Source organism: Mytilus trossulus, chromosome 8 (assembly GCF_036588685.1).
Source record: "Mytilus trossulus isolate FHL-02 chromosome 8, PNRI_Mtr1.1.1.hap1, whole genome shotgun sequence".
NCBI lineage: Eukaryota > Metazoa > Mollusca > Bivalvia > Mytilida > Mytilidae > Mytilus > Mytilus trossulus.
The window spans coordinates 26,099,363-26,125,360 of record NC_086380.1 but is presented as its reverse complement, the minus strand read 5'-3'; the positions used below and the strand labels follow the sequence as shown (position 1 = coordinate 26,125,360).

General features: G+C 32.1%; 1 protein-coding gene across 1 annotated transcript in view; it reads left to right on the top strand.

Moving 5' to 3' along the window:
* The window catches only part of LOC134727512 (von Willebrand factor D and EGF domain-containing protein-like), a 57,598-nt gene that overhangs the window by 18,248 nt on the left and 13,352 nt on the right, over positions 1–25,998 (top strand). The window contains exons 2-9 of the mRNA XM_063591893.1: positions 4,294–4,459; positions 7,124–7,345; positions 17,799–17,941; positions 20,556–20,765; positions 21,352–21,513; positions 23,310–23,375; positions 23,567–23,841; positions 25,670–25,756. Of these exons, the coding sequence (XP_063447963.1) occupies positions 4,294–4,459; positions 7,124–7,345; positions 17,799–17,941; positions 20,556–20,765; positions 21,352–21,513; positions 23,310–23,375; positions 23,567–23,841; positions 25,670–25,756 (1,331 nt within the window). The remainder of the gene's footprint in view (positions 1–4,293; positions 4,460–7,123; positions 7,346–17,798; positions 17,942–20,555; positions 20,766–21,351; positions 21,514–23,309; positions 23,376–23,566; positions 23,842–25,669; positions 25,757–25,998) is intronic.

The following is a 25,998-nucleotide window of genomic DNA, read 5'->3' as shown; positions in this document are numbered from 1 at the left end:
AGTGATTTAATATAAATTCTATGTTAAATCTAAAAATAAAAAAAATATGATGCTAGCTTGGGCGCACTACGTTTGCGCGCATTTGGGGATTAAAATGTTTTACGTTTGCGCACAGCTTTTGATTACATTTGTGCGCATTAATTTTACAGGTAATCTCAGGTAAAAATTATATTAAATTATAAATGACTATATTTTTTTGGATTTTCATAACGGATATGACTATCAATTATTAATTTTGAAAATAGTTTGTTAATTCAAATTATACATTGTGCATATTGAATTCTTAAAACGAAGTGTAAACTCCGTTATAGCTTAAGGTCAAGTAACAATAAATGGGCTATGTCACAGATTGTCTTAAAATTTTGCATACACCTTTATCTTGTTGATTGTATCTAAAAATCAAAGAAAAAATGTGTGGCTTTGTCTCTTTGTTTCCATGTCTTATGAGATTTATACTAACTTAAGGAGTACTAATACTTTTAGATAATTGAACACATTTAATAAATAAATAAGTACTATTTATACCTGTATTTTCCCTTAAAAGATACTGTTTGAATTCTTGCAAAATAGGTGTACCTTACTTTAACTATCGAAAGGGGTACTGATACTTGTAAATAATTAAACAAATTAATAAATAGATAAGTATTATAACCTGTATTTTACCTGTCAAAAAAATGCGCGCAAATGTAAGCAAAAGCTGTGCGCAAACGTAATGATTTTTGCGCGCAAACGTAATGGTAATGCGCACAAACGTAATGCACCGGCTAGCTTTGATCTTTTAATATTTTTTTTTAAACAATGTAGTACATGACAAAACAATTACTAATTGAATTAGAACAATTTGTTTAATCAACTCTGTTTAAATGGCAACTGTTTATGACTCTGTGCCTTGTTTCAGGAACATTAATTTAATAATATTGTTTTATTTTTATGATTAATGCTATTTTAAACCATTTCTAAAATACCTATTCACTTTCAATGCCTGCTATTATCAAAAATAAATATTAATGTTTTGTTGTCCATGATTTGAGAATTATTTAAAATTTAAATGAAAGTAGGCACTTGCTAAATAAGTCACTATTTAATCTTAAAGTCAATAATTTTCATAACATTTTATGATCAAATCATATGTTTTTGTACTATGCATGTTTTTTTAAGGAAATTGTGACATCACAATGCATTCTTAATCGAACAAAAACTATCAGCTGATAAAGCAAAACCAGGGAAATACTAGTAATCCAGCATAAGCATGATAAGAAACACATTAATATGGATACGTACATGTAAAGATCAGTTGGTTGTTGATTATAAAATGTCCAGTGACAAGTATTTCATGCAAATTTAGGACCCGAGTTAGCAATACATGAACATTCAATATATACACTACATGATGTATAGATCCAGAACTTTTCATAAGGGACAGAGTTGCTGACTGACCTTAGGGGCACAGATCCAGTCATGCTTGAGTGATTCCCTATATAATCAACCAAATTTTCCCCACAAAAAAGGGGAAGATATAGAGTAACCTTTTCTGTATTCCACTGAGGCCTCAGGGTGATGTATGCAAAATAATTAAGGAAATAAATGACATACACATGATAATATGGGGAGGGGAACGGTGTCCTTTATGACTTTCAATGCTTTATTATGATGCTCAACTTTAACATTGAAGCTCAAAGACTACAGTTACACGAGTGTGGTAATATAGAACATTGATTCATAGCTATATAGCCTATCGGAGTATCTAAATATAGATTCCGTAGGATCAGTGGCGGATCCAGACATTTAAAAAAAGGGGGGGGGTCCAACCAAGGACAAACAAGTGGTTGTCCAACTATATGTCCCCATTCAAATGCATTGAGCGGCCAAGAAAACAGGAATGGGTTCGAACCCTCCCCCCTTTGGATCCGCCAATGAGAACAAATTGTAAGGTCAGACCGTCTGTAAGACGACAAATGTTCACATTTTCCCTTCAAAATTATGAATCCATGATTAATCGATAGACATGCTATAAACTATTGATAATTTCTACTCACCGATTGTAATTTCCAGCTAACATTATAGAACATGTGGTCTAACATCTGTGTGTAGTTACCTGTGTAAAAATATAGTTTGCCGACCTGAGGTCCAGGTTTTTTTGCCGACAAATAATTAAAGAGGGTAAATCGTTTACGGTGAAGAATTGTTTTCCGTTTTTAATGAAACTTGACAGATTTTGCTAATTATTTTTTTAATCATCGGAAATGTCCTTCTTGGTGTAATTCGAATTAAAACTGGTTTATTATGCTGTACAATATTGGTAACTGAGTCATAATCTTTAAATTTATTTGTACACCCTTGTACATTTTTCTATTGCGCAACTTTGTCAAGTATAAATTTGAATGAATTCATTGTCATCTTCTCATTCTTCTGCAATAATATTAAAACTCTATTTAAACGAAAGCTTCTGGTTTTTAAAACCAATTATGAACGAAAATGTTATAAAACAGATATTATAAAATAAAAAGTAAGGATATCAGAAGGATTATTTAAAGTCAAACGCACATGACTGTCAAAAATTAACGGACAATGCTACGGCAATAAATAGAAAACGACAAAAGACAAACAACGATCGCAAAATAAATGAATACACAGCAAAACAGATTTACAATCGCACAAAGACGATAATAGTATAAGTAATGGACTATTTCACAACAAAATCAAATCTTGAGAGCCGGGTGAGAAGTGATTTTTTTTACACTGATGGCCGACTACCGTTACGCTAAAATATTTGTATTAAAAACATTTACCGACTGTATCAACTTATGAAATGTTTGTTTTAAACATTTAACGACTGTGTCAACCTTTTATAAGTTTTTGTAAACATTTATTGACTGTGTCAACCCTTAGAAAGTTGTAACAAACATTTAACGACTGTCCCAACTCATAAAACGTTGTGACAAACATTTTTTGACTGCATCAACGTCTGAAAAGTTGACACAGACAAATTTTAACTGTCTCAACTATTTTAAGGTTGGGACGGACATTATGCAACTGCCACAACTATTAGAAAGACTTTAATAAATAGATTTTGACTGTGACAACACCGTAAACCACTGCAACAGTTCTGAAATAACTGATGGTAGCATTTTTTGACTTTCACAACCCGTAGAAAAGTTGGGACAGACATAAATAAACTGTTGCAACGAAATATGACAGATTTGACAGTCATTACTGGTCTTTTACAGACTAAGACAGTCGTACAACGACTGTTACTGGTATGGACAGTTGTTTTTTCGTCCAGTAGTGTCACGTCTTTAACAACGTCACGTTTTAACAAAAGTGAAGCACATTGTTTAAACAGTCAAATGCGTATGATAAAATCTGAAATCTGATCCAAAACGTAGAACTAGATATTGTTTTGAACTTCTGGATGTAAATTCAATACTTTGCCATTCAAACTATCGATGTTTGATTGATCTGGACGAGTGGATGAAATTTAAAAAAAATGTCCCCCGCTCAGCCATGGAAAGATTAAATTTTCTACTCGTATAAGCCGGTTGTCTTAAAAAGGCAATGTCAAGCCACTTTTAATTTCCTTGGACTCATTTTGGTTACCGTTAGACAAGTTTAGTAGTTTTAATATATGTTTGAATGTGTTTGCTGTTGTCCTTGCTGTATTTTCATTCAAATACCTCTTTAAGTCAAAATTATCACAAAAAGCTAAGAAACCCAATCGATTATTGATTATATCAAAAACAGCTTCATATAAATATGTTAAAAGTCACATGAACAAAATTTAAACTCCTAATTAATTGTTTGATATACACAAAAACGGAGACCCGAACCCGTTCCCGGTATTCAACAACCACCTATTTGCAAATTTTTCAGGCTTAATTTCTTTCAAATCGGTCTATATTCAAAACAGGTTAAAATAGTTGCTAAGTAGAACTTGTCATATTGTTTGAACACCAGATGATTGCATTTTTTTTACATTACATATATTTCGGTTCGTTTGCGTTCACATAACTAACAAAATTCAGTAACATTGACAATATGTTTTTTAGTACAAATTGGATATTTTATTTAACTTGTGCATTTAACTTATATTTGTTATTGATTTCAGTTTCAGGAATTGCTAAATGGTACGCTCGAGACGTTGGGAACAATATGTGTGAAATGTTTGGAGCTTTAAATACGTGTATATTGCCACTTGTTTGTTAAACCATTTGTTTGTATAATGTTATCATACCATACTTATCAAATAATACTATATTGTACAGACATTAAAACAGCTTTCAATATTTTTGTTAGATATAAGACTTCTAGCAGCATCATCGGACAGAGTAGTGTTGATGGATCAAAATGGAACAAACTTTGAAGTAATTGTGAAAGACTACATGTTAGATATAAAAAATGTTGCCTACCACGAAACCAAGAACTACATATATTGGTCGAGTTGGTCTGGTAACATTGCCAGGTTTGTTAACAAATATTCTTGGAACATGCAGAATGATAAAATTAAAATCATAAAAAATAAAATGAGCTTAGTTTTGTTATATGAACCAATTGATAGCTTTATTACTTTACGAAATATGATAAGAACAGAAAAAGCACAAACAAAAATATCATGTATATTGGGCTTACCTGATGCAAAGGGCCAAGTGAGCTTTGTCTCATCACTTGGCTTCCGTCGTCTGTCGTTTCTCTTCTCCTCTGAAACAAATTGGCCAAATTCAACCAAACTTGGCAACAATTTTCACTATGGTAATGACCCAGCAACCTTTATATAGATCATAGGAGTTAAATTCAGTTGTTGGCTTAAACTCTAAAACAAAGGTGGGGTAAAAATGTACACGAGGTCAAGATCTATCTGCCCTGAAATTTTCAAACGCATTAAACAACTTGTTGTTTGTGTACTATCCCTGAATTGGTAATTTCCAGGAAATTTTGCATTTTTCGGTTTATATCTTGAATATTATCACACATAGAGATAAACTGTAAAAAGCAATAATGTTCACCAATATAAGATCAACAAATAATTCACAATTCCACAATTGTCAATTGACCCCTAATGGAGTTATTATACTTTATAGTACATTTTTAACACTTTTTCGTAAGTTTTTGTTAAAAAAATCTTCTCCTCTGAATCTACCAAATTTGGCCACAATCATCATTAGGTTATCAAGTTAATAACAAAGGGTTCAATAACCCTGACTTCCAACCAAGATGACCGACATGGCTACACACAGTACACGGGGTAAAATACATTCTGCAAAGGGTCATATTTTCCAATCGGCCAAGATCTTTCTTCCCTAAAATTTTCAGACAAATCAGGCAACCTATTGTTAGGTTGCTTCCCTTAAATTGGTATTTTTTTAAGAAAGTTTTGCACTTTTGGGATATAATTTAAATATAATTATAGATTGAGATAAACTGTAAACAGCAATTATGTACAACAAATATGTCAGCATGACAAAAAAAAAGGGAGTTCGCTTCTCAGTTTCATTTTCAGTTTCAAAGTAATTAAGTTTTAAAAACACTTGTTCTATTGATAGTGTATTAATAAAGGAACTAAAAGAGCTAAACAATATATAAGTCACCATGCTTGTTTTCGAGATATTAGCCATTGAAATTTTGGAGGGAAAATATTCTCTCTTGACTTTTCAAGTTGAAGTTCTGAAAAACTTTTCAAAAGTAATTAAAAGTTTACAAGACTTTTACAGATAGGTTCACATTATAAATGTAAAAGATTTACAAAAAGAAAAATGGGGGTCACCAGGCAATTTTGTTTTAATGCACTCAAATGGATAAAATCAAAGATTCCGAAAATCTGACAAAAAATCCAAAGCATGACAAGCCAGCTCCCTTAAGGAGTGAGTGCCCTATATAGTTAATGTTTTACCATTTAGGACAATTTTATAAAGTTTTGTAAACTTTTACAAAATATTCTCCTCTGAAACGACTAGTCAAGTTCATTATAGAGAGAGCTAATTGTAAACAGCAAGAATGTTCAGTAAAGTAAAGTCTACAAACACATCATCATCACCATCACCAATACACAATTATATTTTTGTCTATAATGTGTATCCTTTGTGTAATACAACCAATTTTTTTTCTTCGTGTTTTCTTCCTATAACGTATTGCTACTTCGCCTAATGCCCAACCATATAAGTTAGCAAGACTTGAATCCGTATGTTTGTGCTTAAATGACAAAATACCCTGAATAAATATTCTACATGAGTTAGATCAGCAAAGCTTAATTTAGCTTAATTTAGCTTTCAGTAATAGACTTATATTATATGTCATCTGCTTTAATTAGATCCGACAGGCAAGTATATAATGCTGCGGATTCATTATAAACCGTTGAATACCAATTTTCGTTGTCTTTTGAACGTAGAGGTGACCAAATTCAATGTTAAAAAAAGAACGAATTGTCTATAAACTTTGAATGCAGAGATTGGCAAAACCACGAAGTCAAATATCCACAAAAAGTTTTCCTCAATTCACGAAAATTGATACACATGAAAAGAAATTAATCCACAGTACTTTGAATATCCGCTCATTTAGTTTGTTGTGAACCATTATAATATGAATATCGTTTGAAAACGGTATATAATATTCTATCGAATGACATATGGCTCTACAAGGGTTACTCTTAAAGTATATAAGCAAAACTTCCTTTTTCTTTTAAAAGAAATTGAGCACATGCGTCTGTATCGACCATTGCCTGCATATGTGGAGCGTTTGTTACACACACAGTTGACGGATAATTGAAATGAACGAAAACTAAAAACACAAACTACAGAAATAAGACCGACATAAAACAACTGTTACATCAATTGTTCTGAATTACTTAAAAAGTCTACGAAATTAAAATGTAAAATGTTCCATATTTTGAGTGTGAAGAAAAAGCTGTATTTCTCATAGGTTTCATTTACTATTTTATAGAACTTATAATGATTAGAAATTCCAACCTTTATTGCCTTTTTCAAAGACTTTAGACAGGTCAGCTACTTCAGTAATGTTAAAACCATGCAGTTTTATATTTTCAAAGAAGTGTGTAATGAGATCAACATAACTTTTTTGACAAGACTGCGCAATTATAGTATAATGTATAGGTTTTCTTTTATATTACATTCAGGGTCAAATATCCATCCGTTGATAATGACACAGAGGTTATTTTTCATCAAGAAGCGGGAAATTGTGTATCTGGCATTGCAGTTGATTCTATCAACGATTATTTATACTGGTCGAACTGTAGTGATTTAGTGAGATCGAACCTTGACGGATCAGACATAACACCCATTCTTAATTTCAGTTCGAATGGTTCTATTGGAACCTTAGAAGTAGATTCGAAAAAGGGGTAAATATCAAGTAAAAAGAAAGACATGATAATAAATTTGAGAATGGAAATGGGGAATGTGTCAAAAAGACAACAACCAGACCATAGTAAAACAACAGCAGAAGGATACCAACAGGTCTTCATTGCAGCGAGAAACTCCCGCACCTGGAGGCGTCCTTCAGCTGACCCCTAAACAAATATATACTAGTTCAGTGATAATGTAAACCATACTAATGATAAGTTTATGTATGGCAATTTTTTTTGAATTTTTCGAACATTGAACTTACCGAACGTTTTTCTACACCATGTTTTCAATGCAAGTTTGAATGTTTTCTTTCTTTTTTATTGACTTGTATATTTAAACCTATAATAATAGCTGGTAATGTTAATTAGGTGCTGTCGTTTTATTCTTTCGTATGTTATATCAACACATTACACAATATTAAAATGTCTTTAATTTGTGAACACTGTTAAATAAAATTCATAACATCTTAAGAAACTCATTGTATATACCAGGATTTGAATATTGTATGACATTTTTAAATGAACATAAACTATGTCAGATATTTTACAGTGTTCAAGTGAACTTTTCAATATTATGCAATCGATGTTGATCGTATTGTAACCATAGATTATTCCATGTGATGTGTCCGCCTTGAAAGCTCTCTTTGTGCAAATATCATATTTCCGAAATATTTGATAACATGATAATTGTTTAAGTGTTAAGGACAGATACAAGCTAGAAACCTGAAACTGAATTCATGGTGTTGTCAGTTTACTTTCGATCTATGGGATTGATTGTATACCCTCTGATATTGTTTGCCCCTCTTTTGTAGGTTATTCTTGAAATTAGTTAACCGTTCAATCCATATCTACTGACTCTAAAACAAACTCGATTAGTCTGGTGTTTTTTGTCGGATAGACAAAACAAAAAAGAATTACAAATCCAATATTCAATCGGATTAAGGGTCAATTAGATTTTTGTCGACTTTTTAAACACTTAAGATGCAGATCATATTTTAAGTATCTGTCCAACAAACACATAGATATAGGAAGATGTGGTGTGAGTGCCAATGAGACAACTCTCCATCCAAATAACAATTTAAAAACATGCATATATATATATACTTCTACAACGAAATTTTGTTTTACATGCACACGTATAAAAATTGTGGTTTTATCCAACGCAATCATAGGTTTGAACGTAGTTTTCAATTTAGAAGTACTAAAATAAAGTTGACACCGTATGTTTGAGGCATAACATCGCGGCCGCAAGTTAATTTTAGCTGTATAGTATTAAATTTATATTGAGATCCATTTTGTTACATCTTGTGATTAATTTTTTTTGGCAATTTGTAATCCGTAATATATATATATATTGCCATATAAAATTGATCACAAGATGTAAAAAAAATAATCTTAATACAATTTAGTACTAAACAGAAAACCATTAACTAGTGGCCAAGATGTTATGCCACAAACATAAGGTGATAGTATTTTTTGTACACCAGATCCGGATTTCGACAATAAACATGATAAATTTCTCTTCAGTGATGTAAGGAATCAAACGGTATTTGGAAGGCCATATATAATTAACCCTCATTTTTAGGCAGACTCTTGAATTTTAAGAGTCAATAGGATGAACGGATCATATAAACCGGAGGAAATATATGATACAAACCCAAACGAAAAAATATAAACAAGTCTAAATTGAAAACTACGTTCAAACCTATGATTGCGTTGGATAAAAAATATGTATGCTTATATTTTTTAGCAAGACAAAATGTTTGATGTATATCTACTGGCTTTGTTAATTTGTTCATGTATAGATACACATCCACGTTAAATATTTTCTACAAAGAAATATATACAATAATTTAATCATTTAAGTCTCCCATGCTAAAGCAAATAAGGGTTAAAGCGTTATTAATATAAAGAATGTGTGCAGGCAAATTAAGAGAGTGTCAATACATATTCAGCCAATGTCATTAGTTATGATACAGCGTATGAGTGTTAAGTATATATGGAACAAATGCAGTCAATGAAATGAATTCTCAGCATTTGCTGATCTGTTGCTCAGAGAATATTTGTTTAACTGTCAAATCTTGTCTTTTGAAAGATTTGGATAAAATATATTTGATCAGTGGTCTCAATCAGTTGTGGATTTTAAAATTTTTTTAAAGAATAATTGTGGATTCATCAATTTTAAGAGTACCAATTTTCGTACATTAAGAACACTGGATTTTTTGTGGACATTTGATTTCCTTGTTTTCCGAAGTCTGCCTTTATTCCTTTTAAAAATTGTCATTTGTCGGGGAAAGAGTTCATGGTACCCGGATATTTACTACAAATTCATATCCAACGAATAAAAACTGGATTGGCAATATTCAAAAGTCTCATATCAAGAGTCTTGAAAATCTGCAATTATTTTAAACTTATTTTTTTTAGTAAAATGCAGCTTTTGGGTTATATCTTAAAACCAAAGCATTTAGAGGAAATCTGACCAGAGTAGAATTGTTTATCAGTTCAAGATCGATCTTCCCTGAAATTTGAGATGAATCGGGCAACCCATTGTTAGGTTGCTGCCCCTGAATCGGTAATTTTAAGGAAATTTTGTTGTTTTTGGTTATTGTCTTGGATATTATTATAGATAGAGATAAACGGTAAACAGCAATACTGTACAGCAAAGTACGACCTAAACATAAGTCAACATGACCAAAATGGTCAACTGACTCCTAAGGAGTTATTGCCCTTTATAGTCAATTTTTTAACAATTTTCATAAAATTTGTAAATTTTTACTTTTTCCACTGACACTGTAACTACTGGGGCAAGTTTATTATAGATAGAGATAATTGTAAGCAGCATGAGTGTTCAGTAAAGTGAGCTCTACAAACACATCACCATCACCAAAATACATTTTCGTCATGAATCCATCTGTGTCCTTTGTTTTATATTCACATAGACCAAGGTGAGCGACACAGGCTCTTTAGAGCCTCTAGTTTTATGATCTAACCTCTATTCTCCGACGTAAAGTGAAACGATCGACATCTTCGTCTCAATTGTTATAAAATTTTCTACCAGACAGGTAAACAAAGATATGTATGTGTTTTCTCATTGTTGAAGGCCAAACGGTTGCTTATAACTTGGTGGAGAGTTGTCTCAATAGCAATTATACGGCATCTTGATATTGACAAAAGTGGACGACTTCACACTGAAATATATGACATCGGGATGATCCGATCGCGAACTACCAACCCCTTAAAATTTCGCAACATTAACTTACATTTTGTCCTGAATTAGGTTTATCTATATTATAAGTTCCTCTTATGAATTGTCTTGAAGACAAAACGACTAAGATAACATAGTTATAAATATTTAAACAGATTTGTAATTGTGCGTTTTTACTTTTAGGTTTATCTTCTTCATAAATAACGAAGACGGGTCAATAGTTCGATGCACGGTAGATGGCTCAGACGTACGGTCGATTTTTTCGAGTGGATCGATACAAGATTTTGCTCTAGGTAAGTCAACTTTTTGATTTGTTTATTGAGCAATAAATCAATGTTTGACGAATTACTTATCATGAATTTTTTGTCTTGTAATTTTGGTTATATGAATGCATTTGTTTGTGTAAAATATAAAATAAACAGAATTTCTGGCATCAATAAGTTTGGGGAGAAAGACATTACGTGGTAACATAGTTATGTTTCTTCGTAACAGTTATAAAACTATTCAATTTGCCTATTGTTTTAACATGCTTCAAAAGTGAAATAACCAAAACACCGAACTCTAAGGAAATCAAATGGCAATATAAAAAGCTCAAAAACATCAAACGAATGAAAATAACTGTCTTATTCCTGAGCTGAAACAGTAACTGTAAGTCAGGAATCAGAAATTGTTACTCATTCGTTTGATGTGTTGGAGCTTTTGATTTTACCACAATGTACCATTTGACTAGTGACTTCCCGTTTAGCATTTTCCTAGGAGTTTTCTGGATTTTCTGGTGTGGTTAGTATTATTATTGTAAGAATCTTCCAATCAAAACAAAACCAATATAGAAAGGCTTTGTGTGTCTGCTTCTTACTACCATGTGACTTTATCTTTATTTAAGGAATGACTGTAATATTTTTTCTGTGTATGAAGAAATAATATAGAAATTTGTGGTGCACACTGAATAACCCGCGTAGCGTGTTATTTAAAGTGTGCACCATATTTTTTTTTATTATACTTCATGTCAAAATGCCAGATTTTGATTGGCTAATACAAGGGTGTCAATTTACTCTATTACCCTTCATGGAGACGCTTGATTAAGTGTGCACTTTATTCAATACGACACTATCTTATGGCAAATACTCTATTACCCTTCACAGAGACGTTTGATCAAGTGTGCGCTTTATTAAAAACGGATGGTTATATACAAGATGTCACAGTTTATTACTTTGAATTTTAAAAAATCGACAGTAATAACACAACATTCAGTATAATAAATTAAATACCACATAGCTGAGAGGGTGATAGAGCAGATTTGAACCCCTCGAAAAGGCATTGTCAACCGCGGCGAACAATGTTTTTTCGGGGTACCAATCTGCTCTATCACCCTCTCAACTATATGTTATTTGTATAATGTTTATTTCAAAAATATATTACAGTCATTTCTTTTAATTCAATGTTTTAATCCATTTCAAACCGGAGTAAATCACAAAAAAACGTCAAATTATGTCTATGGGCTGATAAAAACGACGACCTCAGCCAATTTTCATATGAATCGGAGTTCCTTCAGACACTTGTTAAAAACAAGAAGATCAAAGAAGCCAGGTTATTTAATTTCACTTTCAGATATATTGATGATGTTCTTTCCATTAACAATCCGAACTTTTCTGATTGGGTTCCATTAATATACCCACCAGAACTAGAAATTAAAGAGACCACAGACACGGTCCTCCTTCCTCCGCATCATTTTAGACTTATACCTCGAATTTGACATACACAGTCATCTCAGTACTAGAATCTATGAAAAACGAGACGATTTCAATTTTGAAATTATCAATTTCCCCCACCTTAGTAGTAATATACCAACTTCACCTGCATATGGAATATACATTTCCCAACTTATTAGGTATTCAAGAGCTTGCAGCTCCTATTCAGACTTTGTACAACGTCACCAGTGTCTGAGCAGAAAGTTGATGAACCAGGGGTATGTCAAAGAACGTCTCGTCCTTTTTCTAAAAAAGTTCATCGGAAGATACCCAGAACTTGTTGATAAATATTCCGTATCAACATCACAAATAATACAAGATGGTCTTGAAGTATAGATTGTCCGTAATGACGTTGGTTATCAACTTAATAACGCGTTATAGTATTATTTTATTAGTCTTTATTAATATTGCTTGTTAAATTTTTGAGATATTCTTTTGAATTGACTCTGTGGTTATATAAAACCTCATGCTTTGAACGACAAAATTATTTCATTTACTTAAATTACTCTTACTTATGGATTTTGACATACTAGGAATGATAAAATTATTTCATTCAATAAAATACTTTAAATTTCTGTTGAGTCTGTTTTTTTATTTCATACATTTGACGTGATACTGTACGTATGTATCCCATCATACTTTGAACCACACCTTATTTATTTAATATTATTACATTTACTGTTGAGTCTGTTGTTTGTTATATCAACTTTACGTGACTATGCATGTATGTAAACCTTCATACTTTGAACGACAAAATTATTTTTATGTCTACCTGTGCGAATTTCAAACGCGCATTTTTACACCAGCAATGAAAACCTTCTATTCTTTCCGGGTAGACTTTATATAGATAAATTAAGTGGTACAAGAAAAGCACAATGAGTATAATATTAAATTTGATGTATGCCTTTTTGTGCTTCTTCGTTTACATTTGTTGTTTTTATAGTGATGCAAGTATGTTTGTTTTGTTCATACTTTTAACGACAAAATTATTTTTATGTCTACCTGTACGAATTTCAAACGCGCATTTTTACATAAGCAATGCTAACCTTCTTTCCTTTACGGGTAGACTTTATATACATAAATTAAGTGGTACAAGAAAAGCAAAATGAGTATGTTAAATTTGTAATTAGCTGTCACATTCATATTCACAAATTTGACTCAAATGGTAATTAAACGTATATCCATATAACAGAAAGATCAAAGATAAACAATAAAAAAATGCATGGACACAATACAATATCTCAGCATTTCGTGTGTATTTTAAAAGTCTATACTTCACAATCGAGATTACCTCCAAAGAATGCTAACGGTCATATAACATGATATAAAATTCTCATCTAAATAGTTATCAAAAGTACCAGGATTATAATTTTATACGCCAGACGCGCGTTTCGTCTACATAAGACTCATCAGTGACGCTCAGATCAAAATAGTTAAAAAGCCAAATCAATACAAAGTTGAAGAGCATTGAGGATCCAAAATTCCACAAAAAGTTGAGCCAAATACGGCTAAGGTAATCTACTCCTGGGGTAAGAAAATCCTTAGCTTTTCGAAAAATTCAAAGTTTTGTAAACAGAAAATTTATAAAAATGACCATATAATTGATATTCATGTCAACACCGAAGTGCTGACTACTGGGCTGGTGATACCCTCGGGGACGAAACGTCCACCAGCAGTGGCATCGACCCAGTGGTGTAAATAGTTATCAAAAGTACCAGGATTATAATTTTATACGCCAGACGCGCGTTTCGTCTACATAAGACTCATCAGTGACGCTCAGATCAAAATAGTTAAAAAGCCAAATCAATACAAAGTTGAAGAACATTGAGGATCCAAAATTCCACAAAAAAATGTGCCAAATACGGCTAAGGTAATCTACTCCTGGGGTAAGAAAATCCTTAGTTTTTCGAAAAATTCAAAGTTTTGTAAACAGAAAATTTATAAAAATGACCATATATATCGCAGATCAAATTTATTCGTTCTTTGTGTAATCATACGTTTTTTGATTGAGTTAAGTCTGCTAATTGATATTTTATCGTATGTTTTTATATGTTGTGATGTTATGCTATTGTTTCAGAAAAAGGGAGAAGGTTTGGGCCCATTAAAACGTTTAATCCCGCTGCAAATGTTTGCACCTGTCCTAAGTCAGGAATCTGATGTACAGTAGTTGTCGTTTGTTTATGTAATATATACGTGTTTCTCGTTTCTCGTTTTGTTTATATAGATTAGACCGTTGGTTTTCCCGTTTGAATGGTTTTACACTAGTAATATTTTGGGGCCCTTTATAGCTTGTTGTTCGGTGTGAGCCAAGGCTCCGTGTTGAAGGCCGTACTTTAACCTATAATGGTTTAATTTTTAAATTGTTATTTGGATGGAGAGTTGTCTCATTGGCACTCACACCACATCTTCCTATATCTATATAATTGATATTCATGTCAACACCGAAGTGCTGACTACTGGGCTGGTGATACCCTCGGGGACGAAACGTCCACCAGCAGTGGCATCGACCCAGTGGTGTAAATTGGCAATAATACTAAATTCTGATTATTATATAAAAGTATGAATAGATAGAGACCATGTGCAATTGGATTTTTCTGGGTATCTATGATTTCATGTTTAAGTTTATAACATATGTAAAGCATCGTTTTATGTGCATAAAAACGATTCATGTGTTGATCGAATAATTATATAAAAAAGAAGATGTGGTATGATTGCCAATAAAACAACTATCCACAAAAGAGCAAAATGACACAAACATTAATAACTATAGGTCAACGTACGGCCTTCAATAATGAGCAAAGCCCATACCGTATAGTCAGCTATAAAAGACCCCGATTAGACAATGTAAAACAATTCAAACGACTAAAACTAACGGCCTCATTTATGTGAAAAATGAACGAAAAACAAATATGTAACACATACACAAACGACAACCACTGAATTACAGGCTCCTGACCTGGGACAGGCACATACATAAATAATGTGGCGGGGTTAAACATGTTAGCGGGATCCCAAGCCTCTCCCTAACCTGGGACAGTGGTATAACAGTACACGATAAGAACGAACAATAAAAATCAGTTGAAAAGTCTTAACTCATCAGATAGACAAAAATACAAGTGGACGTGGCCGGGTACTTATACATCCCGACACAAAAAGACACAATGAACAGATCTGATAGTACTCGCAGTTATCTGACAGCTAGTTCAAAGCCACTAACAACTAATAAAAATATCATGCCTCTAAGACTAAACACTCAATCCGTACACATCCAACATATAATGGATTTAGTGTAAAGACGTCATAAACTGTCAGAGAAAAACATGACCTTTTATAACAATGCCAAGTTACAGGTATCGACAGATTGTAGATCCATGAAAATGTGTATGTATATAACATGCTAGTAATATTTATTTACTTTTAATCTACTAACAAAATCAATATTTATACCAATAAAAATAATATTCAATGATCTTATGACAGTGTTGAATAGGTAACCTTTTAGGTTCAGTTTATTTAAAGGAGCAACAAGTTTACATGGATCATTTCTAAATTTCCGGGCACGGTTAATTAACATTTCCGTAAAAATGAGGATGTGCTATCCCGTTTGGGTTAATTTTTTTACAGGTACAACCAAACTTCAAAACCAAATCTTTATTTCTATGGAAAAAAATAATAAAGGTTTCAAGTAATTTATGGAACGATATCCCTGGTTTAATAATTTACCAGTAATACATAGTTCGTTAAAATTAAAAACGTCACAACAGACACGGGCATAGCGAACAAGTTGTGAAATATAAACACCGTAAGATGGTGCCAAAGGAATATCCCCATCTAAAAATGGAAAATTAAAAATAGGGAACATAAAATCGTCTCTTTTATCGTAAATTTTAGTGTGTAGTTTAGTCATAAACTGTGATTCGTAACAGTACAAAAACAAGTCTGCTATTGAAGGGCCACAATTAGTGCCCATGGGGATACCTACAATCTGTCGATAAACTTTGTTGCCAAAACGTAAGTAAATATTATCATGGAGAAAATTAACAGTTTCAATCATCTCATCACACCTCCAGTAAGTATATCTAGCATATTTACCTTTCTCATTAGAGAAGAAGTCTTTAAATGAGTTGAAGCAAATATATCTACATTCAGCTTTACCAAACGACCATTTAATGAAATAGGAAAACTTTTGTTTAATTAGATAGTGTGGAAGTGTAGTGTAAAGAGTAGAAAAATCAAAACTATTGACAGAATCAAAAGGACCATCAAAAGCCCGTAATTTATCTAAAACTTCCAAAGATTTGTTTACACTCCAAAAATGGTTTTTACCACTATCATGACTATGTTCATATATTTTATCACAAAAATTTATGATAAGCTTTTTAATAGTAGTTAATGAACTAGTTATGAGCACTGACAGATAAGTTGCCGAACACTCACTAAAGGCCGAGATGAAACGATATTTAAATGGTTTTTTGTGTAGTTTAGGTAGCCGATACATAGTAGGGACCTTCAAATGTTCAGAAGAAACCTTAAGCTTTGACGTGGTTGTGATATGCTTGTTTACTATATGACTCTCTGTGAAGTGGATGGACTTGAATGTAGATTAATTCAAAATGTCATGCTTAAAAACGTCCGTGTAGTATTTCTGTCATACCACAACCACATTGTTGGCTGCTTGTCGGCAGGTACAAACACATACCGCTTTGAAAGTATTTGAAGTTTATTTCTTATTCTGGGAATAGGCGTATTATGTACTCTACTATACATAATACTTCAAAATGTGTCATCCTTGTTTGAACTTTTAATATTGGCATTATTTTTCTCTTAATAGGTACAAACGCTTAGTTTGCATAGGCGCACGCCATTCTCAGCTAAAGATTGAATTGAGGTCTGCACAAATACGGATTCACATGTGGTCAACAGATTTACTTGAAAATCAATAATATACTAAAGCTGTTTTGCGTTCATTTTTACATATTTGTGCAAAAATTGCTGCTTACAACAAAAAATTATTTCAAAATTGCGCTTTCATTAAAACTTGAAACATACATCGTATTTTACGTGTTTATCAATAATTATCAAAGGTACTAGACTGATAATTTAATACACCAGACGCTCGTTTCGTCTACGTAAGACTCATCAGTGACGCTCAGATAAAAATAGTTCTAAAGCCAAACAAGTACTAACGTTGAAGAGCATTGAGGACCAAAAATTCCAAAAATATCAAAATTGTAACTTCTGCCCCTTTTAAAAATATGTTTAAAATATGTTTTTCGTACATGTATTTATAATATAACTATGACTGCCGTGTTTCCATAGAGATGACTGCTAAACAAAAAACATTTTTTTATGTTAACAAATGTTATTTATTTTCAGATAAAAAAGACGAAAAAATATATTTCTCTTATTATTATCGTGTACTTGGATCTACAACTTATGATGGCAATGATTTAAAGATGAATAGGATGTATTTCCTAATGTGGATTTCCGAATTCAGAATAGATGTTTCCGACGACTATATTTTCTTATCGGATTTTTTGGACATGTTCCAAGTAACTAAACACAGCGACTATTCTGAACCACTTACGTTCTCATCGCCTGATTACTATTTGCAGGATATAAAAGTTTATGAACCTTTTGGTAAGTTTCCTATCTGATTATTGAATATTTTTGTTTAATTATTCCTCACTATCAACTCATGGACTGTTACATAGTGCTTGGTGTGGACTGGTCATTCTTATTGAATCGTAGGCAATTTCATTTGTTTAAGTTGTTATTAGTTTACCTTCAAACTTGTTTATGCTTTTCATACATGACTATTGATTAATAAGAACGTGCAAGAATGTGTACGGTAACTAAAATGTACTTCAAACTGGACACTGGACGAGTCAATATTATGTTTTATCAATGAAAGTTAAGGTATGAGAGGTAAGAATTGCCTCTTCTTCTATTTTCACAAAATTTTCTGAATACACAGTTGGTAGATATTTTTTAAAAGCCTATTGTGGAGATAAAAGAGAACGTTTACAAAAAAGACTTGTTGATCCATTAAACAAGTCATTTTATTGAGAAAAATGCCGGAATATATATCTTACGCACGGCTACGGCAGGTAGAATTATTATTTATCATAACCAAAGCATTTTTCAGTTCCATTCAAATATGTTAATTACAATTAATCCCAAACTTAAGTAGTAAGTTAATAAAGTCAACATATGTCCAATCTGCATTTTTTTGGACATCAAAAGTCAATACGATCGTTTAAAAGTCAATTTCGTCTACCTCACAAAATCTTGTTAGGCACTATAGTCCAGTCAGTTATCACGACAATGAACGTATTTGATATTTAAATGATTATTTGGACTACAAACGATAACACGTAATAAAATGTTATCCAACCGAAACTACATCAGAAACACACGCAATAAATACATGAGTGGTGGATGTTTAAGATACCGAGACCCGTCTCATTTGTATTATCGTTAATGTAGGAGCCCTATAGGTATTTAGCTTTGTACTATCTTTCAACTGTCCATCTATTCGTAGTTGCATTTTGTGTATGACATCATAAACACACGCAATAAATACATGAGTGGTGGATGTTTAAGATACCGAGACCCATCTCATTTGTATTATCGTTAATGTAGGAGCCCTATAGTTATTTAGCTTTGTACTTTCTTTCAACTGTCCATCTATTCGTAGTTGCATTTTGTGTATGTAACTCTTAAAAAATAGTCAGGTCGCCAATGCAGCTGTGAGTACTTAATGTCAAAAATTGTGAAACGCGCGTAATATATTTTTTGTACTCAGATTTCTCTTATTTATAAATTTTTAAAAAATTAGAAAAAATGGTAGGCACTTCTTTACCTACATTATTTGTAACGAATTAGATCGAGGATATGGAAAGCTGTTCTCAATTGAATCTGTGTGTAAAAAAAGCTATAACGGGTTTTAATGTGTTGGTACATCTTGTTTCCATAAATTGTGTCACATGCACTGACAATATACTGATTTACATACTGGTGTCAAAATTTTTGACCATGGCGTTGTTAGTTTGTTTTGGATTTACGAGTTTGACTGTCGTTCCTTTGGTATCTTTCGTCCCTCTTTTAAGTAATATGAAAATTGATTTATCGTTAACATGGTTAACATGTTTTGCATTTTGTCATCAGTATTAAGCTTTTTATACGGAAATAAAGACATACATGTACATATAAAAAAGTAAGCAAAACAATTTTTATCTGCCACAAGTGTAAAATCACAAAGATGTATTTTCATTTCATTTTTGTCACAAAATACATTATAGAAAGCATTCAAAAGCAGAGTCAATTCCCAAAGGGTAAACGTTTTTCCTCCATCGGTTGTTTGATAATAAAGGGTATAAATTAAAAACTGAAAGCTAGCTTATATCTGAACTGAAGATAAACTCTTTAATCAAATCAGTTCCTCGAATTCTTCAACATGTTGCAACAAGTGTTAGTTTGACTATGCAGAAAGGTTATTTCCGCGAAATACATTGTAGTCATATCTAGGAGACATATTAGGTCCGAGACCACAATTGTCGTTCCTTGATTTTCGTTGAAATATAGTCCCTAGTGTTGACAGTGGGTTACGTGCCAATATTTTCATATATTCCTTACAAATTTATTTCTCCATGTTTTATGCCCTAAATGGCAAGTAGGGGGTTACATTACACTCTAAAAAAGTTGGGTCCAGAATTTAAAAGGGAAGTAGTGATTTGGTCGAGTTGAAAAAGGTTTAAACTAGCTCTTCGGAAGCGTTCAAAAGATATCAAGACGCCCTAAACATCAAAATTGTGCATATTTTGAGTGAGGGCCAATGAAGTTTTCTATAATTCTGATATAATTGTCCCAAATGTAGTACAGCACACTGTAAAAATTTCATTGAGAAAGCGCAAGTGGATTTTTTTAATTTTTTTTATTGATGTTCTAAAGACACTCACTACGAAATAATTGTGGTCTCGGACCATACCTAGCAATTACAAAAAATTGTAATGATAGTGACTCATCAATATACATGGTACACACGCAACATGGATTAATTATGTTACAAAAAACTTATTACAGGAAAAATCAGTTCTTTTGAGAGAAATATCTACCTGAAAAAACCTTTTAAATGTTCGGTAATTCATGGATGGTATTGTTAAAAAGACTTTCGTATAACGTTACAACGGAACTTTTAGGAAAATACTAGTTTATCAGAAAATGACAATATTATATTAATTTCTATTTAAAGGTAGTAGAGACTGCAAAACATATTCAGAAATATATGCCGCAGACAAAAGATCAAAGGACTACCTCACTAACCTGGCAAGTGATGAAGTCATCAGTGATGAATATCTACACGTTGGTTGGTACCGACCTTTTAGTGCAAATGGCGATGAAATGCCAACTTCTCCTCCTGGCAAAATGCATTGTGGAACGATAAATCCCATTTGGCTGAATGGTATTTATCATATTAAATTTAGATTTACCATTATAATTCGTGATTAATTACACTGATAATATATTAGTAGTTTGCAACATTACATAAAATTGAGAATGGAAATGGGGAATGTGTCAAAGAGACAACAACCCGACCAAATAAAAAAAAAACGACAACAGAAGGTCACCAACAGGTCTTCAATGTAGCGAGAAATTCCTGCACCCGGAGGCGTCCTTCAGCCGACCCCTAAACAAATACATACTAGTTCAGTGATAATGAACGCCATACCAATTTCCGAATTGTACACAAGAAACTGAAATTAAAATAATACAAGACTAACAAAGGCCAGATGTTCATGACTTGGGACAGGCGCAAAAATGCGGCGGGGTTGAACATGTGTGTAAGATCTCAACCCTCCCCCTATACCTCTTACCAATGTATCGTTTATTGCAACGGCAAGCATAATGTTAAAATTATTCTCATTTCAAATTAAGTGGTATACAGATTTAAACATAGTAACAATTACATAAACAATATATATTTTTTGAAACATAAACATGTTTTATGATGTCACCGACCAACAGATAATGTTTTTTTTTATATTCAGGAACTCTTTCTACATATGATGATGGTAACGTGAGCAGAGCGGCATGCGTTCAGACAGACAATGACATTTGTCAACAGTCCATTGACATAGAAATAAGGAACTGTGGAGGATACTTTATTTATTTTCTTCAGGAAACACCACCGAATTCATCTTTTTGCTTTGGTATGTAATAGTTTATCTTCAGCAACATTTTCCCAAAATGTATATCTTTATTTTATCATGGTGTGAAGATGTATAGTGATGGACAACAGTGAAAGAGATAAGAAGTCTCATTTTGAAAGTTGTGCACGATAAATGAAATATGCATATAAACTTTTCGTATCACGTTTGTTCATACATTGTTGTCAATATAATGAAATTTTATGCGATTGACATACAAGTTAAAGATTTACGCCATTTTTCGAATAAGAACATTTACATTTACGTCCCTAGTCAGGAATATGACAATTGGTATCTATTTGTTTGAGATTTTTAAGCTTTTATTTTGCTACTTAAATAGGGATTTTCCGTTTTGAAATTCACTCCGAGTTCATAATTTTTGTTATTTTATGCATATATACTAGCACGGTTCGCTCCTGTATGTAACAACGTATTATATTTTAGCGAGAGAAATGTGTGCATTACTGAAAAATTAATACACCAGTGTTTTCGATATCACAACCTAGCCAAACTTTGTCTAAATTTTATCATCGGTTAATAATTCGTAAATATAACTCAACATGCAGACATCTTATACGTTCAGGTATTTCACATCCAATCTTTTATGGTAATATTCTTTACAAAGCACAAAAAAGTCAGTATTCACCACAAACATGTCTAAAGCTTACAAAAACTTAAACATACTTATTAAGAAGGGATATAGTTCCGATACTGTAAGATTGCATATTTTGGCTTTACTATTGCTTTTGCTTCACTTATAGGGTCTATGCATTGGAACACATTTATTTAAAACAAAAACAGTTGTTGGCATGACATGTGTTATGTTCTTCTCATATATTTTATGATAGTATGATACTAAACCTCTAAAGGGAGGGATAGTGCCTGATATTCATTTGCCGAAGACATAATCTTTCAATCAGTTTAATTGAGATCTGGAGTGAACTGCTAGTAATCTGTTGTTATTTATGTAATATTGAAATTTATTTCTTTACTTTTGTTACATCTTCTTACATTAGACTCGGACTTCTCTTGAACGAATTTTAATGTGCGTATTGTTATGCGTTAACTTTTCTATATAGGCTAGAGGTATAGGGGGAGGGATGAGATCTCATAAACAAGTATAACCTCGCCGCAATTTTGCGACTGTCCAAAGTTAGGAGCCTTAGGCTAGCTGAAGGACGCCTACGAGTGCGGGAGTTTCGTACTATATTGAAGACACAGTGGTGGCCTTCGGCTGTTGTCTACTCTATGGTCGGGTTGTTATTGCTTTTACACATTCCCCATTTCCTTTCTCAATTTTAAAATCTTGTTTGGACTTCAAACAGATCAACAAAACATCATCCAAAAAACTATTCAGCTCAACACATTCAAAATATTCTTCGATTTTGTTCTATGTTCATGTTTCCAAACCAATAATATCAACAAATATGTTTTGATTTAAGTTTGAATAATTTGTACTGTATCCAATTAAAAACTATAAAAAAACGAATTATATTCTCTAGAGGAATTCTGTTATTTGTAGTTTTATCCGATGAGTACCATGAGACACTATTTAAAAAAAAAAAAAAAATACATGACATATAATTGCCGCGTATAACATCTATAAAGGTATTACATAACCTCTGTTTGGATTGCGAGAGTCGTGTTTAGGACTACATTAAAGTGAATTGAATGTTATATTAAATTGTGACTATGTTAAATAAATTTTGATAAGTTATGCTTTTGTATACATATATAATATTAAAAGTGTTTACAATACATATATATATATATATATAACATGTACTATTTACTTATAGGAAGTGGTCCAGTTCTTTGTCCCGGTGGTACATCGTCAGAAACAGGTTTTTACCCTGGGTGTAGCTGTAAGTAAAATTGTCTGCATTGCATACTGAAACAAGTAAGTGCATCGAACTAAATAGCATCACTCTATATTCTAACTAACATGCACGTTAAGCTAACATCTAAAAGTTTAAAAAATGCATTAGAGGGCAAATGGAAAATTAATTTCATGAATTAATGGCTATTGTCCTGAATTTACTTTTCCTTATTGTAGCATCCTATCCAACAATATATATATCTGTTGCTGTACAGGCAGAACTTTTAGAAGGCTCAAGTTTCCCAATCCCAGGATACGATCCAACACCAAGTTTATTACCAGTATTCAGATGTAATTTTGATGAAGAGTCAAATGGAACTTATATATACGACATCTACTGGTATATCAACGGATTTAAAATTACGTCGTATACTAACATTCCAATGAAAGATATAAACATCACTTTACTAAAACATACAGACTGGATAGATAGCTATACAATGAATATGGAGGTATGGAAAATGTTTTTTTTAATTGTCATATTTGAAAATATATGATACAGAACAATGCCAAATGTAAAAATGAAAACACATTGTTAAAAATCAAAGACGTCCGCAGCGTTTTGTCTTGATCGCTTTCGTCAGCAACACTAAAAACCAAATATTTGAATGTCAATAATGTATGCGTATAAGACCATAAATAGTTAAAGAGTTTCTTCATAATTTGAAAATATTTAACTTCACAGTTTTAGATATTTTTATTTAACTATGGTATTACAAAAGTAATATGTATTGGGCTTATAATACGCTTGGATTCACATTATACAAGCAGAGGTATTGACCCAACTTTGTACAAAATAAACACAATACGTTTTATAAACATGTGTCCGAGGCACTTCTTTATATCCACTATTATCCTGGCTTCTCGCTGCCAGGTAATTAAAAGCTAAGCTGTTTGTAAAACTCAAACAGTTGAGGAGCTTTAATTTATTACCACAAACATGACCCAGGACCTAAAAAATATCCAATTCAACTTTGTTTCAGGGAGTTGAATCCTTAGTTTCATTAACATTTTAATATTTCTAAAAGGACAATTCTGGAAAAGTTTGTTATAAAGCATGTCATTCATTACTGAAGTATTGACTACTCAGCTTATTATACCATCCGGGACTGATATTCAACAAGCAGAGGTATCGACCTAGTGCTATACAATTTTGAGAATCTGTTAAAATCCACATATGTGTATGCTGTTAGAACAAGTACGTCAATTTTGTTTTGACATAGATACAGTTTTTCATAAAAATATATCCTTTGATATAATCAAATAATCTTTATAACGTTAAAATAAAGAAAGATCTACATAAAGATTTTCTAAACATTATTGAATCATCAACAATCTATCACGAAAAAGTTTATTTTTTATATCAACGTTGAAGAATAACGTTAGACACCAATAACTATTTTTTTTTATCATTTTCCCATAACCATACTAATGTGGATTCATTTAATTTCGTGGGTACCAATTTTCGTGCTTCAAGGAAAACTTTCATGTTGAACTTCGTGGAAAATAAATTTCGTGGTATAACCGAAATATCCGTACAAACCTAGAGAAAATTTGTTATTCGTTTAACATTTAATTTCGGAGTTCATTTGTACCCACGAAATCCACGCATACTAAAAATCAACGAATTAGAATGAATCCAAAGTATACTAAAAGAAGTTCAAAAAAGGTTTTTCAGAAAAATCAGTTTTTTTTCGAACTGAAGAAAACGGCCATTTTAGAAAATGGCCGTGGCCATCTTGAATATTATTTTTTTTAATGGCCAGCAGTTATTTCTTTGAGTATATAATAATGATGCTTTGTGGTAATTTTCATGCTTGTATCATCATTTGCACAATTCCCTCGATTTTGCTTGCTAATATCTTCCACTATTTGTTTGATGTGTGTGAGCTTTGGGTTTACCAATTGATAAACGACTTTTCCTAAAGTGTTTTTCTCGGAGTTTTTTGTGATTTAATTTTTTACCTAGACACTAAGATTACTGATATATTACAAATGTATAATAAATCAATTGTAACATTTGTTTTTACTTAACGTTCGTTGTTATACATGTAACAACTAATCAAAAATGACATGATGTTTGATTTAGTACGCCAAACAAGCTTTTTGTAAAAAAAATAATCCAAATAGTGTGTAACTCAAATTATTTAGAAAATTAGAATACGTTAAACAAAACAAAGTATATGTCTTATACGGCATAGGAAATTCATACCTGATTACAAATATCAGCAGACATCCTCATTTACGTATGTATCAATTGGTATAATATTTAAATTGTAGGTTCAATGTGCTATTAGAATGAGATATTTAGCTAATTCAGTTCCTGGGCCATTACAGTACAGTGCAAATTTCAAGGCAGGAATATTTGTAAGTTAATCAATCTCATACAAATAACAAAGGATCAAGCAATTACAAAACACCCATCTTAAACAATGTAAATGATATGATCTTTTTGTATTCAGTCCAAAGTACGAAAAGAGTTGGCATATTACTGTATTGCTGCTATCAACGAATCAATACGAAATACAGTTGATTTCCAATACTATCTGCTTAACCAAAACACTAAAGACAGATGGTGTGTGCCCTATATCATGTATCTTTTTTATGAT